The sequence below is a fragment of the Mauremys mutica genome, chromosome 9, assembly GCF_020497125.1.
Source record: "Mauremys mutica isolate MM-2020 ecotype Southern chromosome 9, ASM2049712v1, whole genome shotgun sequence".
In the NCBI taxonomy this organism is placed as follows: Eukaryota; Metazoa; Chordata; order Testudines; family Geoemydidae; genus Mauremys; species Mauremys mutica.
Genome location: NC_059080.1, coordinates 99,640,166 through 99,657,788, shown reverse-complemented (window position 1 = coordinate 99,657,788; position 17,623 = coordinate 99,640,166). Strand labels below are relative to the sequence as shown.

The following is a 17,623-nucleotide window of genomic DNA, read 5'->3' as shown; positions in this document are numbered from 1 at the left end:
GGTCAGCATCCCCCAGCCAGCCCTTGGCCTGCACCGCCCGGGGCTACCGTGTTGATTTAAAGGGCCTGGAGCTCCGGTGTCTGGAGCCCTGGGCCCTTTTAAATCGCTGGCCCCAGGGCAGCTGCTGCCTTTGCGCTCCCCCCCCCCCCCGACCTGTCAGTGGCCGGGGGTGCAAAAGGGGCAGGGATGTTAAAGCGCTGCGGGGGCGGGGGGGGGAGCAACATTAAACCGTTGCCGCGGCAAGGACCATCCTTAACGTTGCTCCCCCACACTGGTCGGCAGCCCTGCCGGTATAGACCCTACCGGCAGGGCCCCCGACAGGAGGCAAAAGGGGCAGGGACATTAAAGCACTGCCACGGCAGCACTTTAATGTGAGCTGGGTATGGGCCGGTGTGGATTCTTACCGGTATGGAGTACCGGCCTGTACCGGCTCATTTTCACCCCGGATAGTGATTATTAAGTTCTGAATACAGTTCTGAGATAAGCCAAATTTCACACTATTGTCAATACACTTTCAGCTGTAAAAGGACTTTGGTGACACAAACTATTGTCCATTGTCTGTGATATAATAAGAAATTATTAGATATTAGATCATTATTGCTGCAGTTGGATTTAACAACTTGTGTGCTAATTTATAAAACATAGTTATTTATCCAGTGTTGATTAGAATATCTTATCATTATTGACTGTTGATGTGTGAAGAATGAGTCAATGTAATGAGAATAGTATACTTATTCTTTGTACGGCTGTCTTTTTATTTATCAGAGCCCCAGCTGATTCATCTTACCTTCTATCTCTGTCCAACAACCACAGTCAGGTAATACTGTACACCTTTGCTTTACTCTTTTGAGGGTGTTTCTCTTCTATGACAAACTAACTTGCTTTTACCCAGCTGATCCACAAAAAACATGTGTTGTGTCTCCATAATCTCCCCGCCGCTCTCTTTGCACCTATGTTCAATCTTGCAGCCTAATGCATTTATTTTGATATGCAATGGATAATTATTTTGTTCCAGATCTCTCATACAGACTTTGAACTTCACCGAAGGCGAGAGCACGTAGTGGAGCGCACGCGGAGAGAGGCCCAGCTCGCAGCACTTCAGTATGAAGAGGACAGGATGAGGACGAAACAGATCCAGAGGGAAGCTGTGCTTGACTTTGTCAAAGTGAGTCATTTTAGGATTTACTTGATGTCTAATATGTACCTTTCCTGGGTCCTCCACAAAATTAATCATGTGGCTTATTATTAAGGCTGCCATTTAGTCACGGATATTTTTAATAAATGTCATGGACAGGTCACGGGCCCGTGAAATTTTTTTTATTGCCCGTGAGCTCTCCACGACTTTTATTAAAAATACCTGTGACTAAATCTTAGTTGAGGGGTCCTGGGGGGAGCCGCTGCTCTGAGTAAGGGACGGGTGGGGGGGCAGGCCGAGGGGAGCCGCTGCTTGGGGTGTGGGGGGAGCTGAGCAGTGGCTGCTCTGGCTGCCCCCAAGGCCACATCCCTGCTGCTGCTCCGGATGCTCCCGGGACCACTGCTGAGGGCCGCCAAGCTGTGGCTGCCGAGACTATTGCTTAGGGGGGCTCTGGAGCCAGCTGTATCGGCCACTGAGCAGCTGTCCCTGGAGTCTGCCACACTGGCTGCTGCAGAAATCAGGGTGGTCATGGAGTCTGTGACTTCTGCGACCTCCATGACAGACACAGAGTCCTAATTATTATTTAACATTGGTATATCACGCCATAGGTGTGCATGACATTTTACAGAGAGAACAAAAAAATAGTCTCTGCTCCTGGAAACTTCCAATCTAAGTTATAACTATAGCTTGATGCAGGGAGAGATGATATTAGGGAAATGGGGAGAGGAGGTTTACAGTTACAAAATGTCTTGTTTTCACAGAGGGTGCGTTATGATAGTCTCTTTTCTCATTAATTTAGATTTGATAAAGTTGGCCTTGTTGGAGAAATTGTAGAAAGAGGTAGGCTTTGGGGAGAGATTTGGAAGATGAGGAGGTGGTTGTACAGATGAGAGGGGACTGTGGTCTAACCAATTTCCACACCTTAGATCTCTTTTTCTATCAGTGATTAGCACATTCAGCTCTAGCTATCACAAAGAAAATGCTACAGTTACACTTGATTAAGGATGACCTGCAAGGGAAGCAGCAAAGACTCCTGTGGCACCTTATAGACTAACAGACGTATTGGAGCATGAGCTTTCGTGGGATGCATCCGACGAAGTGGGTATTCACCCACGAAAGCTCATGCTCCAATACGTCTGTTTGTCTATAAGGTGCCACAGGACTCTTTGCTGCTTTTACAGATCCAGACTAACATGGCTACCCCTCTGATACTGCAAGGGAAGAAGATTGTCATTTTGTGTCTTTGTAATGTATGAAGCCACTTTAAGGAAGGAATTTTAGTGGACCATTCAAAACTCTGGTTTCTATTAAAATCTGTTTAGCTCAGACTCTTTGCAACACTTGGGAGAAGAACTGTCTTTGTTAAAGATCGAAGCCCCTCTCCCTTTCAGACTTGATGTGTTTCGTATGCATGCTTTTGTGCTAAAATTCCACAGAATTGTAACATATATGATTGTTAGCAATGTCACGTCATTACTACTGTTTAAAGGTCTTACACAAGTGCCCAAAACAATTGACTCTCATAGAATAATTGTTACTAGACTTAAAGAGAACTGAATGAAAACATTGTTATTCATGAGCAGTTAGATATTTTCAGCTAGGTACTTCCTGTTTGGGGAAATGTTTTGGGCTTTTTGTATAACTTGAATATTAAAATGTTTTTAAAATGATATAGAAGTTTTAGACTGAAAATATTCACTAAGTTTAGTTTAGTGAAAACTTGAAAGTTCATCAGTGCCTATTTTATTTAAAATTAAGTCTTCCAGTGTTTTAAAACACCTCTAAACACTGCTGTCTTATTCCTGTTATAGTCAAGTTTATGCTTTCCTATCAACTCCTATTAACTCATTCCTTTGATTGTTCTGCAGCAAAAGGCATCCCAGAGTCCTCAGAAGCAAAGTCCTCTGGATAGTGAGGTAAGAGCAGCAAAGTGTATTAAGGTGTGGGCTGACTTTATCCCTGATTTTTAGTACCCTCTGTTGAAACATTTTGTTGCTTGTGGTGTAACCTTCAGTGGTTAGTTTAAAGAAAACTGTGCAGGAGCTAAACAACGACAATTCTTCTTTTTGTTGCTTATCATAGCAGTAATATGCCATATTTTTCCTTCCGTTGCATGTATGATTCCTCTGTACTACGTGTGTTTTGTTGTGTTGCTTTTGGGTGCTTTTCATGTTTATATATAGTACACTTCATGTTACATTTAAGATTCTTCTTGAAGCAGTGCAGCTAGGTTAATTAACTTTCTATTAGGCATACTAAAATAAGCACTTGTACTGTGTTGCAGTCATTTCTGTCCTAGTGTCCTCTCTTCCCTTTCTTCACATATTTCATTATTGTTAAATTACTGTTCCTGAAAATGAAACATCAGAACTTTTTGTGTTACCAATAAACAATACCAGCTTTGGTTTTGCTGTTCTAATTACCTAAACTCTAATAACTAAATTATACTTGAAAAATTTTTTTTAATGGTTTCACACTGTGCTGAAACAGATCATGGCTTAAAAGCAGACCTGATCTAATGGCATTTGTTCATTTTCCGCATCAAATTTCTGTAGAGTAATAAAATAGCTTTTTATCCTATTGAAATATAATCTAGTTGGCAGTATTAATCAGATCGGAAGCATTAATGACTACAGTACGCAGGAAATTAGTTGAGAAGCATTTTCCAGTTGACTCTTTCATGTGAAAATTATGCATACTGGACTGTTTTTCCTCTTTTCTTACTTGATAGTCTTCTGATTTGTAATATTTTCTAAGGATTCCCTTGCAATTCCACAGTAAGAAAAAGAACAGCAACAGAAAATAAAATAATTTGTTCTTGAATTGGTACAAACACATTCTAACCACAGATCATGTGACTACATATTAATACATTTTCTATTGTTTAGTTACACATACTATATTGCAAGGTAAACCGTATAGCAAAATTGCCCGAAAATGCTATCAACATAAAGAAACTCACCATATTCCAGAATGTTTGTGTGAGTTTGTATATTATGTCATTGTGTTTGTATGTTTCTGACATTCCTCCATCTCTCCCACCTCCTCAGTGTCCTTTTCCATCCAGAAGGTCTCAGCACACTGATGATAGTGCCTTGTTAGTGGTAAGAACCCTGCACGAAATGGCCTGTTTATATGGCAGAATCTAGAACATAGAGTTAGCATGATTCACTCAGATTAGACAGATTTGGTAGAGCTAATCTGAATAGCATAAAACATGACGATCTTCTCTGCAAAGTGATTTTGTTGTGAACTCTGATACTATTGGATTTCACAAGTTGCATATTATTCTTTGCTTCTGTTTCACTGTTTATCAGTGAAAGTGTGTATAAAATCACCGATTCTGGCTGTTTTAAAAAAGTTGAAACATTAATAGAGCTACTTCATTCACGTTTTATGCTATTCCTTTCATAGTACTTTAGAGAGATTCATAGTAACTGAAGAGTTGAGTTAATGCAGTAGTTTTCTCCTTTCATCGCCTACAGAAAATGCATCAGATCTGCCTGCCATTGCATGACTGCATGCCTCAGATTTATTTTTTTATTACATACCCTTCAGTTCTCTGCCTGAGTGTTCCTGTGTACAGCAAGGTTATCAAGAGCAGCTCAGGAGCATTGAAACTCGATAGTAGAGAGGTCAAAATTGTGAAGATTTTCCCTATTCAAGTTGTTGGGATTGCATAATGCTTGGCATCTCTCTCACTACTCAAGTGCTTCATTTCATATTAAATACAGATTAGATGTTGGAACGATAAGAAATAGGGTATGTAATAAATTAAGGAGTTACATTTAGTTTTTGCTTTTAGATATGGTCATGCTTAGAACTATCTATATCAGGGGTCGGCAACCTGCGGCACGCATGCCAAAGGTGGCACACAAGTCGATTTTTAGTGGCACTCTGCTGCCAGCTGGGGTCCCGGCCGCCAGCCCCGCTCAGCCTGCTGCCGGCCTGGATGAACAGAACCCCAGGCCGGCAGCAGGCTGAGTGGGGCTGGCAGCCGGCACCCCGGCCATTGGATGGAAAGGGTCTTGGCCGCCGGCCCTGCTCTGCCCACTGCCGGCCTGGGATACCGGCCGCCAGCCCCCTGCCAGCCGGAGTCCTGGCCACCGGCCCCGCTCAGCCTGCAGCCGGTCTGGGGTTCCAGCCACCAGCCCCGTGCCAGTCGGGGTCCTGCCCACCGGCCCACTCAGTTCGCTGCCAGCCTGGGATACCAGCCGTTGGCCCTGCTCATCTCGCTGCACTATTATTTACTTTACATACAACAATAGTTTAGTTATATATTATAGACTTATAGAGAGAGACCTTCTAAAAACATTAAAATGTATAACTGACACGCGAAACCTTAAATTATAGTGAATAAATGAAGACTTGACACCCCACTTCTGAAAGATTGCTGACCCCTGATCTAATATAGATCATTATCTTGTAGTGTAGAGTATATTTTACTTATTTACTCATTCTTATATAATAAATTCAGGGGGAAAAAACTAAACAGAAAAGGTTATTTTTCTACCAGTTGTTGATACTCGGTTTTTATGAACTTTAAGTGTTTGGAATATATTTATAAGGCATATTATAGGGAATCTTTTCTATTTGATGTTGTTGTTCAACTGGTAAAGTATTAAATTAATCTACTGCGTTTTATATGCTGTACATAACTACATGGAGATTTCAGAAATGTTCTTTCCCTGTTATGTTACTGGGACTTTAATCACTGTGGACTTCTTTTAATATCTTCACTGATGTTCACATCTGCATATTTTACCAAGTGACAGCCAAGCTAATAGGGAAATTTTTACATCAAACTGTTAAATTGGTTTCCCCATTCTGTTATTTTTTACTATTTTGCAGAATTATTAAATGATAATAATCCAGTACTCTTTGCCTGAAAATACCAGTTCTGATGAACTGTTCATCATGTGCTGCAGATTGTTTTGTACTGAGAATGATCATACTTATGCCTATTGATTATATAAACCAGGAAAACTGTTTCTAATGAGTAACTAAACATTGAGCGATGGAAATTTAATAAAATGTAGCATTTACATTTATAAAAAAGTACTGTTTCTAAAAAAGAACAGATGCTTGTTATTAGGCAAGTTATCAGTCTGCTTCAAAAGAGTTGTTTGTGATTGGTGTTAAAACTACTTTAACTCTAGTTAGGCTTCATCTGTCGCTTTCACCAGCCTTAGGGATTTGAAATGTAATTTATTTTTCTTTCACAGCTAGCTTTTGTACATTCTGGAAGGGATTTCTTCTTCCACTGATGTGCAGAGAGCGTTACATGCATCACTCCCACTTCTTGATGGCTGTTTTTTTCTTTATATTTATTTTCTGAAATGTGTCTAGGTGGACTTGGGAAGAATAAACACCACTTTTCTTTTCTCTGCTTCAAAAAACTATGAATAATTATATGGATTTTAGTGAATTTGACCTAAGTAATTATTGTGCACTTCTGAACATGCAGATAAATTTTATTTGAAAGTACCTAATTTTATTCCAGTGGAGACTCTAACAATTACTCTTGCTTTATGGGAGTAGTGTTCTATTTTAAACACAATGGAGTTTTATGTAGAACTATAATAAAGACCTTTTGTTTGGAATTTCCCTCATTACGTCAGAGCTCTGCAAACTGAGACGTTGCTTTTCTTTTGTTCTAAACCAGCGGTTCTCAAACTTCATTGCACTGTGACCCCCTTCTGACAACAAAAATTATTACACGACCTCAGGAGGGTAGACTGAAGCCTGAGCCCACCCAAGCCCCACCACCAGAGCCGGGGTAGGGGGTGTAGGCCTGTAACCTGAGCCCCGCTGCTCAGGACTCAAGCCCTTGGGTGTGGGCTTCAGCCCTGGGTGGTGGGGCTCAGCTGTCAGCTTCAGCCCCAGGTCCCAGCAAATCTAACACCAGCTTTGGTGACCCTATTAAAATGGGGTCCCAACCCACTTTGGGGTCCTGACCCACAATTTGAGAACCGCTGCTCTAAACAATAGTTTCACCTGCTTGTAAGGAAACTGCATGAAAATAGGTTGATTGGAAAACTTTGTATGCTTCCCCCCCCTTCTTGCATGCATAGAAAGTGGTAATGGAAAAGGAACTTAGGTTTGCAGCCTTCTTTTGAAGTCTCACACCATATATTTTCTTGGGCCTCTTTGTAAATGTTGCCCTTCATGAGAATGGTTGCTGTAAAGATAAACTTTGCCTAATTTTGTGATTTGTGAAATGCTGTAGACTTTCAGCTGTAGTACTTTATTTTGTTTGTACACTTTCCTTTTAAAGGTCTGTTGTCCTCACAATACACAGATACACATACAGTTCCTGCAAGCACTAACAGCAGTACAGATTAGTTGTATGTTTCTTCTAATGTATGTGAATTCAAGTGATTCCATGATAAGTGGAGTTAGGCCATAGTATCGGAAATGTGCACACTGTGATGAACTTCAATCTTGTTGATTAATTTCAGCTAGACTGACTAAAAGTTTGCTAAAAAATGAGAGAGAGAGAAATCACTGTTCTCTGAGGGGAGTCAAAGGGGGTTGTTATCCATGTGTCAGTTGTACACTAGAACCAAATCCTGCTTGCCTTACTCACAAAAGTAGTCCCATTAACTACTATTATAACTGAGGTTACTTGCATTGACAATACCAAGGTCTCAGCCTGTGCTGTGACCACTGCTTTTTACTGTATTTGTCCTCTCACGGTTGCCTGGGCCTCACCCTGTTTGTTGTATTCACCTGTCATGACTCAGCTTATACTTGGATCATAAGCTCTTTGGGTCATGGACCATCTTTTCATTGTGTGCACAGTACCTAGTATGTTGGGGCCGTGATCCACAATTAGGACCTGAAAGCACTACTGCAGGGCAGTAATAATTGTGTGAGTAAAGTGAGCAGGATTTAGCGATATCGTAACTTGTATTTTTGATTTTTCTGACTATCAGACAGAGGGTGTCCTTTTCAGTATCTAAATACTTAATTATTGAATTCACCCATAATACAGACATTAAATTGTGATATCCTGATTCATCTAGGGCCCAGTTCTTCTTTTGAATCTGCTCTGTACAATCCCTGTATGCTGTAAATAGTCCTAGTGCGGGGAAGTTCCTCTGACTTCAGTAATAAGAGCTGAGCATGGAGGCCAAGTGAAGAGTTTACGACAGCATATTTTAGGAATGAATTGTTGAACCTGTCGCCAGGACCAGTATCCTGGTTCCTTTGTCGTTGAATCTACGTCTTCTCAAGATGATTCTTTGCCTCACTTTACTTCCTCCTCTTTTTCCTCTCTTTCCTCTGCTGTTCCTGACAGAATGGCTTTGAGCCTCTCTTTGTGTTTGAGATTGACAGTAACACCAATACCATTAAAAGAAGGCCGGGGACTCTCAAACAGGTGAAGAGCATGCAGTGTGTTACTGTTGTGGCTGTCTTACCCTTTTGTGTACCGCTGTTTCCTCCCTGTTGCCTGCTAATGGGTGTGCGATTTGTGTCTAAGCCCTTCTGTTAGCCTGTGTCAGGGATGACTTGCTCTTTTTCTTACAGAAAGAAAGTGTTAAGTTAAGGTTGTGGGCCTGCACTAATCCCGTTCTTTAGGCATCATTACTTGTTTTGTCAACTGTATCCCAGGCACGAACCAGGCCTCACAACACCCCTTCTCCTCCCCCACTATATGAATGTGGTGAGGAAGTTGTCTTGTGAGCTACTCAGGCTACCGAGATACTTGTGCTTAAGGCTGGCCCTGCACATAGTTTCGGTAAGAGATGACTTCTAACTGTCTGTTTTTCGAAAGGGGCAGTGTGGTAACAGACACATTAAGATTTCAACAAACAAGTGTGTGCGCATTACACCTAGATGGTTGTTGGAGGTAGTAACCTTTTGTTGTTTTGTATACGTTCAAGTATTATTTGAAAACAGTTTTGGAAAGTACTGGTCCCTTCTTTACTTATCCAGCTCCTGAATTGTGCTGCTTTGAGTATACTCTCTAATAACTTGAAGGATATAGTCTAGTTCGTACCACTTAAAATCTAAGGGCACAGTTCTGAGTTTGCATTTCATGTGTGCAGGAAAATGTAGGACTGGGTAGAACTACAGTGAAACTGTTGTGCCTGATCCAGACTCCCCTATAACTTGCCATGTTGACACACTACAGGCCCTTTGTGTGTTGAATCATGGGCAAGACTTAGCAGTCAGGGTGTATAGTCAGTGTGTCTTTATGTGGACTCTCCTTTGCTCTCTAGCAGACTATGTAGGCTGTAGCCTTTTCGTCACACTCATTGCACATGTTTGAGAGCAGAAGTAACAGCTGAGGGGTCCATAGCTAGCCAGCATACTGGCACCAAATATTGCTTTTCCAGACTTTGGTCCCCAAGCTGCACTATTGGTTTAAAAACTTCTACCAGTAAAAAGCAAGAACCACTGTGTAAATGTGAAGAGAAGTTCATCTTCTGCCTCTTTGACATTTATTAAAATGTGAATCATAGAATCATAGAATATCAGGGTTGGAAGGGACCTCAGGAGGTCATCTAATCTAACCCCCTGCTCAAAGCAGGAACAATCCCCAACTAAATCATCCCAGCCAGGGCTTTGTCAAGCCTGACTTTAAAAACCTCTAAGAAAGGAGATTCCACCACCTCCGTAGGTAACCCATTCCAGTGCTTCACCACCCTCCTAGTGAGGGCAATTTGCTCACTAAAGCATTGAAAAGCTTCATTTCGGACATCTTCTCTGATAGCCTAGTTTCTGTCACTGGGATTTTAACTCACACATATCGCTTTTTAAATTGTTCATTGTGAAAATAATCAGATGTTGTGCCTGTTCTTGTGCCTTGGAGCCAATCAGATGATGTTGTTTTCTGCACATTCATGAAGTTACTAGGAAAACAACCAATTCAATGTGAAATTTGTATTTTGAAAGTGTACACACATCTGTTTATTCTGATTAGTGATTTAAAATTAATTAGTGGCTTTCGTGTCAGCGAGTGTGGTGACCAGTGCAGTCAGTATATGACTGAAGAGCTTTCTACCAATATGATAGTTCTTAGTTCTGCTTTTGGTGTGATTGTGTTCTTGTTTTAAATGAAACATCCTATTTTTCAAGTTCATGGACTGTAATATTTTTGAGGGTAGGAAAATTTTAATTGTACACCCCTACCTCGATATAACGCTGTCCTTGGGAGCCAAAAAATCTTACCGCATTATAGGTGAAACCGTTTTATATTGAACTTGCTTTGATCCACCGGAGTGCGCGGCCCCACCCCCCCGGAGCATTGCTTTACCGCGTTGTATCCAAATTTGTGTTGTATCGGGTGGCGTTATAGCGAGGTAGCGGTGTATTTTAATTTTAGCAAATAAATATTCTGGCATTTTTACCTCTCCCCACTAATATCTTTGCCACATTTGAACATTTGTAAGTACCTGCCCCTTTTTAATCTTACTGGTGCATTTTGCCCATGCACATCCTGTCAACTGTTTGCTAACGTTCGTACTGCCGTCTTTCTTTCCGTGTTCAGTCGCTGTCAGGGTTGGCTCAAGAGGGCTGTGCTACCACCCTGCCTCATGCCTTCAGATCTGTCAAGGTATCTCTAGCTATTATTCACCAGTAAAGCTAACAAAAAACTCTGAGATCCATAATTCTATTTTAATATGTGTTAGTCTGTCAGCTTCTAATCTGAAATTCAGAGTTTATGAACTTGACTGACCTGATTAAATTGCAGTAGGTTTTATGTTGCTTTAGCTTTTGGTCCTATCTTCAGTGAGCCTAAACCATGCAAATATGTTAGTAGCTAGCAGGGTTTCAATCCCTGTATGGATTGATTCTTACATTCTTGTTGCCTGTCACCATTTCTTTTATTTTCTCTTCCCCAAGCCATCTACTGACTTGTAGCTTACTGGAAATGTCACTGCTATTTTTCTTTACAAGTTTACTCTTACCATAAAAAGTGATTATCCTGTACATCATCATCTGCTATAGAAACTTTATTATATTGTATAGTAAAAAAGCATTAATCACAAGAAATTGTTAATCCATCATTAACTAATCTTTGATCAGCACTTTTATTAGTTCTAACCACAATATTACTCCGAGGGTGGGCAGGAGAGTGAAATTCAATTAATACTAATTTTGCTCTTGCAAAGATTTAGAGTGGGCTGTGTATTTGGATCAAAGCTGCTGTCTTGCATGTTTTGCATGATATTTAATTGAAAAACAGGTAATATCCCTATTCCCACCGTGAAAAATATTCAAACACAACATTGCCACTGTCCTTTCCAGAAGCAATACCTTGTTCACCGTTTTATTCCTTGAAGAAGATGACTTGCATCAGTTCTGCAAACCAAGTGCCTATTGTACATCTTTTTTTAAAAATAGGCTGGTTTTTTCCCTTATATTTTTTTCCCTTATATTTTTTTTTCTGAAATGTGTCTAGGTGGACGGTAACTTCTGAAAAGCTAGCCGTAGCCTCTCTCAATAAGGATCATTAATGCTGTTTTACTTATTTGTCCACAGAGTGATGACAGATCTACTATATCAGCAGCTTCACCTACTACCCAAACAGGTAACAGGAGAGAGATGCAAAAAGTCTTAAAAGAAGGGATAAAGTAGGTTAAATTGCTTGCTTGCGTAGCTAGACCGTTAAAGATGTCATTCCTATCCGTAAGCTGGACTGCTCTGTCTGTGGGCCTGATTTGTTGTTAAGTTCTCTCTGGAGTCACATAAGTAAATAGAACACAGAGCTGCTGGCACATTCTGTGGGAAGTAGTGGGGCTCCACATTTTCCAGGCTCTGGCACTGGCATTGCCCTAATGACACATTAAATACAAAATGGAACAAGTTAATGGTATAAAAGTGCATGCAATGTGCTTAGCATGCAAGTGCTCTTGAAGGTGCCTCTTTCTGTCCTATGCTTTTATCATGCATGGCTGTAATTTATCTTGTCATTAGGTTATAATTTTATTTTGTTCTTTTAATTACTACAGTGCTGAACCCATTTCCTATTAAACTCGTAACCTTTTTCTTCTTTCTCCTTCTTTCCTTTCCTGTGCCTTTCCACATTTGTTCAGTCCACCTTTCCTCTCTGTATCCTGGCCCTGCCGCTCCTCCTTCCTATAGAAACCCTTCCCAGCGACCTGAGAGTTTCCTTTTCCGAGCAGCTGTAAGGGATGAAATGAACAAAGGTAGGTTATATAGCGGGAGAAGCTGGACTGTGTTACAAAGTTATATTAACCAATTTTTGCACAATTGCATTATCTTGGCGGCAGTAGCTTTATTCTCATCAAATTAGCTTTAGAGACCTATCTGTGGACACCAGTCGCTAAACTTTCTTAGAATAAACCATTATAGTCCCATTTGTAATAAGTCCAATATTTTTGTCTTGGTAATAAATAAATTTAACAAATATCAAATAATTTTATGTGCAAATTTGTGGAGTGTGTGTATGGGGGGAATTAGTGCTGTGCTCTCCTGGATTTATACTTTCACCTATACAGAGGCTATTATAATGCTATTTATTAATCCCCTTGATAGCAACGAAGGCAGCGTTATAGACTTTGCATTGTACTGTAGTACATACCAGAATTCATACCTTTATAGCAAGACTGATGAAAGTTGCACAAAGCTATCTAAAATTAATCCTTTTTATGCAAGTGTTTATTGGGCAAAAGAAAATTAACAGCATCTAAGCCTTGCTTAGATTAATAATCTAATGAAGGAAATCAATTTGTGAATAGAAATGTACTATACCCAAACTTGCATACTGTGTGTGTATAATACTGCATTAAAGGAATACCTCCGAATCAAACACAGTTTGTCACTTTCCTTCATGCTGTTTTTCTAGCTGTTGCTTCATCTCCCTCTTCTGCCTCATCTCCTCCTAATGATTCTACAGACTCCAGAGCAAGGCAGAACTCCAAGCAACGTGAGGAAGAGTTGGAGCTAATGGAGCAACTGCGGAAGGTGTGTACTAGCAGTAACTAGTGTACAGACGTTTTAGCAAATTCACTGCAAGTATGATACAAATGTTTCTTCGTTGTTTTGGACTTGCTTCATTTAACCAGTGCCAGCCATAGTCTGTTGGATAAATTAAATTTTAGTAACTTCATAATCTAAAAATTTTCCATTCAGTTGGCTACAGTATTCTTCATCTTACTCCTGTCATGTAACGTCACTTCTCGTACACTGTCAAGTTGTCCACTCCCACCTGATTGCCAGTGAAGCCAGTGTTCATCGCCCACTTGTTTGAAGACTTAAAGAGCATCTTTGTGCTTTCTCCCAGGCCGCTCCTCCCAGCTGGGAGGAACTCCCTGTAAACGTCAGTAAAGCCACCTCATTGTCCTCTTTCAAATCCCTTCTTAAAACTCTCCTTTGCCATGATGCCTACAAAAAGCTTGGCAATGGTTAGGCAATTGGTATGCTCAGACCACTGCTAACTAATATCATGTTTCCTTTTACTACCCATCTGTTGGTATCCACCTATTGTCTCCTGTCTTATACTTAGGGCTTGTCTTCACTACCGGGGAGATCGCTGCTGCAGTCGATGCAGCGGGTGTCGATTTAGCGGGTCTAGTGAAGACCCGCTAAATCGACGGCAGAGCGCTCTCCGGTCGACTCCAGTATTCCAGCTCCCCCAGAAGAGTAAGGTAAGTCGACAGGAGAGCATCTCCCATCGACGCAGTGCAGTGAAGACACCAGGGTAAGTCGACTTAAGCTGCGTTGACTCCAGCCACCTTATTCATGTAGCTGGAGTAACGTAACTTTGGTCGTTTACCCTGGTACTGGAGACGAGCCCTTAGAGAGTAAGCTCTGTGGGGCAGGGACTGTCCTTTTGTTCTGTGTTTGTTCAGAAATTAGCACAGTGGAGTTGTGGTCCATTACTGGCACTACACTACCACAGTACACATAATAAATAATAAAAATGCTATGGTCTGTTATGCTGCTGTGGTGTTTCACCCCAGAGATGGCTGCATTTCTGTAGTGCAGGAAGTGATTTTTAGAAGTGTTTGTAAAGTGGTTTGGAATCTTTTGGGATGAAAGGTACCTAGAAATGTAAAAAGCGACAGAGTCCTGTGGCACCTTATAGACTATAAGACTATTAGTCTATAAGGTGCCACAGGACTCTGTTGCTTTATACAGATCCAGACTAACACGGCCGCCCCTCTGATACTAGAAATGTAAGTTATCATTGTAATTGTTTGAGACTTTGTCAGGGAATAAGACTTCTTACTCATTCCATAAATGCTGATGCTAATACAGTAGTGAATGTAAGCACTTCACCAGAATGGATTTTTTTCTTCCACTCATGAACTTAAAGCAGGGGTGGGCAAACTTTTTGGCCCGAGGGCCACTACGGGGAATAGAAATTGTATGGCGGGCCATGAAATGCTCACAAAATTGGGGTTGGGGTGCAAGAGGGGGTGTGGGCTCTGGGGTGGGGCTGGGAATGCAGAGTTTGGGGTGTAGGAGGGTGCTCTGGGCTGGGACCGAGGGGGTCGGAGGGCAGTAGGGGGAGCAGGGCTGGCACAGGGGTGCAGGTTCCAGCTGGGCTGCGGGCTCTGGGTGGAGCTGGAGATGAGAGATTTGGGGTGCAGGGAGGGTGCTCCAGGCTGGGATCAAGGGGTTTGGAGAGCGAGAGGGGGATCAGGGCTGGGGCAGAGGGTTGGGCGTGGGGAGAGGCTCAGGGGGTGCAGGCTCCGAGCAGCGCTTACCTCAAGCGGCTCCTGAAAGCAGTGGCATGTCCCTTCTCTGGCTCCTATGCAGAGGTACAGCCAGGCGGCTCTGCATGCTGCCTCATCTGCAGGCACTGCCTCTGCAGCTCCGATTGGAGTGCGCAGGAGCCAGAGCGGGGCCAGGCCGCGGCTTCCGGGAGCTGCATGGTGTGGCCCCCAACCTTGCTCCCTGGCCAGAGTGGGGCCGAGCCGTGTGGTGCAGCCCTGAACCAGCGCCCCGGATGGAGCGGGGACGAGCCGCGTGGTGCAGCCCCCCAACCCAGCGTCCCGGCTGGAGTGGGGCCGAGCCACGTGATGCGGCCCCGACCCAGCGCCCTGGCCGGAGCGGGGCCGAGCTGCGTGGTGCGGCTCCGACCCAGCGCCCCGGCCGGAGCGAGGCCGAGCTGCGTGGTGCACTACACTTCATTGCCTTTTCCTGCTTAAGATAACTTAAACTGATTAAACGTAGTAGTTCAGTTTTCCTTTGCAGGGAAAATATTATCTCTTGCCTCTGGTGACTACATTCCATTTCTATGTTTAAGACAACTATTTTCATAGTACATCTATTCTCTGAGTACCTGGAGGATGTGGAATATATTTCTTGAACCTTGATTACTCACCCTGGGATTTGTGGTTTTCATCAGTTTTGAGTAACATTCTTTTTATCTCAGTTCCTGGATTTTAATTCCATGTGCTGCACTGTGAAAACTCCATTTGTCTTTTAGCTCAGTAGTTTTCAAACTGGTCAGTTGTGAATCCTGGTGGTCCACAGAATGAAACCTTTTGAGAACCAAGTCCCAGAGAATTAAGAGGGATGTTGGTCCATGAGAGGTTTTGCTGTTATGAAATGTTCTGCATAATAAATAAGTTTGAGAAGAGCAGCAGTATTTAATCATTTAACTGTATTCTTATTTGCTTTGTGTGATACATATTTTGTTGGATGTTTTTCATTCTTTTGTAGAATATTGAGTCACGGTTAAAAGTGCCTTTGCCTAGTGATCTTGGAGCAGCTCTTACTGACGGAGTTGTTCTCTGCCACTTAGCCAATCATGTGCGGCCTCGATCAGTTCCCAGCATCCATGTCCCCTCGCCTGCTGTAGTAAGTATACAAAGATATAACAGTGTGTTGTAGTTGTCTGGCTCTCATCATAGCATTTCATAGTCCTTGTGAGACTACATGTAGCATCTTCTGATGTTGGGCAGAGCTGACAAAATACCAGTCTCCTTTGCCTAAGCAGAATGCGTAGCAAAGCCATAAAAAACTAGTGACATTTGTGTGTCTATTTTAAATAGTTACTTCTAACACAGATTTTATTAATTGAACTATGTATAGGACAGGGGTAGGCAACCTATGGCACGCGTGCCGAAGGCAACACGCAAGCTGATTTTCAGTGGCACTCACACTGCCTGGGTCCTGGCCACCAGTCAGGGGGCTCTGCATTTTAATTTAATTTTAAATGAAACTTCTTAAACGTTTTAAAAATCTTATTTACTTTACATACAACAATAGTTTAGTTTAGTAATATTATAGACTTAGAGAAAGAGACCTTCTAAAAACGTTAAAATGTATTACTGGCACGCAAAACCTTAAATCGGAGTGAATAAATGAAGACTCGGCACAGCACTTCTGAAAGGTTGCCGACCCCTGGTATAGGACTTGAGAACTTTTTATATTTTAGTAAAACAAAAGGCAGGATTCAATGAGAGAACCAAAACAGGATATTTCAGAGGGTCAAAGGGTCTTAGAAACAGAGAAGGACAGATAGCTGGGATATATACCATTTAAATGGATGTGTGGCAACACAATACAGAAAATATAAGAAAGAAATAGGGAATCAGAATTCCATCTCAGCTGATGTGAATAGACTCCCATTCCTGGATCCACTTAAATTACCATCAGCTCTTTCTCTTAGGAATTTTGATAGGGCATATTGATCAGATTGTTCAAAGTCCCCTGAGCACAAGGCAGATAAGCCCAGATACACACTTTTGGGAACAAAAGGACAGGAACTTAATCTTCGTGTATTCTGGGAGTGTTTGTAGCAGGAAGTACACCCAGCAATAGAAATTGCTTACGAAGATACTTCTGTGTTTCCTGACTGCAATATTTTGGGCAGTGCTTTAGAAATTTTGGAAAGTAATGCAGGAAAAGTACCTGTATCTATAACTTCATCAGTGGCAACTAAAAATGTGTACCACCAAAATACCACATGTGGCTAGAGAAGGTATGAGAATCAGGAAATGAAGAGGAGTCACTTACAGAATTGATCCTGTTGTTGTGGCAAGTCTGTTCATTTCATTGGATTTTTTTAGGCAATCTAATAGACTACTTGAAGATTGGTGGAGCATGGGAAATTATCTGCCTTCCCTTACTGCTTGTAGCATACCCACAGCAGTGCTTCATAAGTTAGAATCCAACAGAGCTATACAAGACACCCCGGTGGGCTCTTGGCTACTTGAAATATACAAGTGTATTTTGAATATATAATGTGCATTTTGCTCTCATAAAGGCAGATTTCTTTTGCTTATTATGATTTTAAAACACGATGAATGACTATATAAATAAAAAAGGAAAACCAAAGAGAGTCTGGGGAAAAAGTTGAAAAATGTATGTTAAGTTTTGCTTTGACTTATTTTGGAGACATTACTTGTGTTAGAACTCTCCCTGGCACTTACAGCATTGTGTGCTATATCATTATGGTTTGTCTTCTCTGGTCTTGTTTGATCATGCAGATGTCCCCATAGTTTAGATAACAGACTAAATAGATATGATGGCATTTTAGGCAGATTACAGAATCCT

The 17,623-nt window shown here is 41.8% G+C and overlaps 1 protein-coding gene across 3 annotated transcripts in view; it reads left to right on the top strand.

Moving 5' to 3' along the window:
- LRCH3 (leucine rich repeats and calponin homology domain containing 3) overlaps positions 1–17,623 on the top strand; it is a 103,071-nt gene that overhangs the window by 70,451 nt on the left and 14,997 nt on the right. For 2 of the 3 annotated variants that reach the window (XM_045029143.1, XM_045029141.1), the window contains exons 12-19: positions 766–817; positions 1,016–1,165; positions 3,004–3,051; positions 4,186–4,239; positions 11,630–11,678; positions 12,184–12,297; positions 12,957–13,075; positions 15,785–15,922. In XM_045029143.1, coding sequence (XP_044885078.1) covers positions 766–817; positions 1,016–1,165; positions 3,004–3,051; positions 4,186–4,239; positions 11,630–11,678; positions 12,184–12,297; positions 12,957–13,075; positions 15,785–15,922 — 724 coding nt within the window. The remainder of the gene's footprint in view (positions 1–765; positions 818–1,015; positions 1,166–3,003; positions 3,052–4,185; positions 4,240–11,629; positions 11,679–12,183; positions 12,298–12,956; positions 13,076–15,784; positions 15,923–17,623) is intronic. The other variant, XM_045029142.1, reaches the window with a different exon arrangement.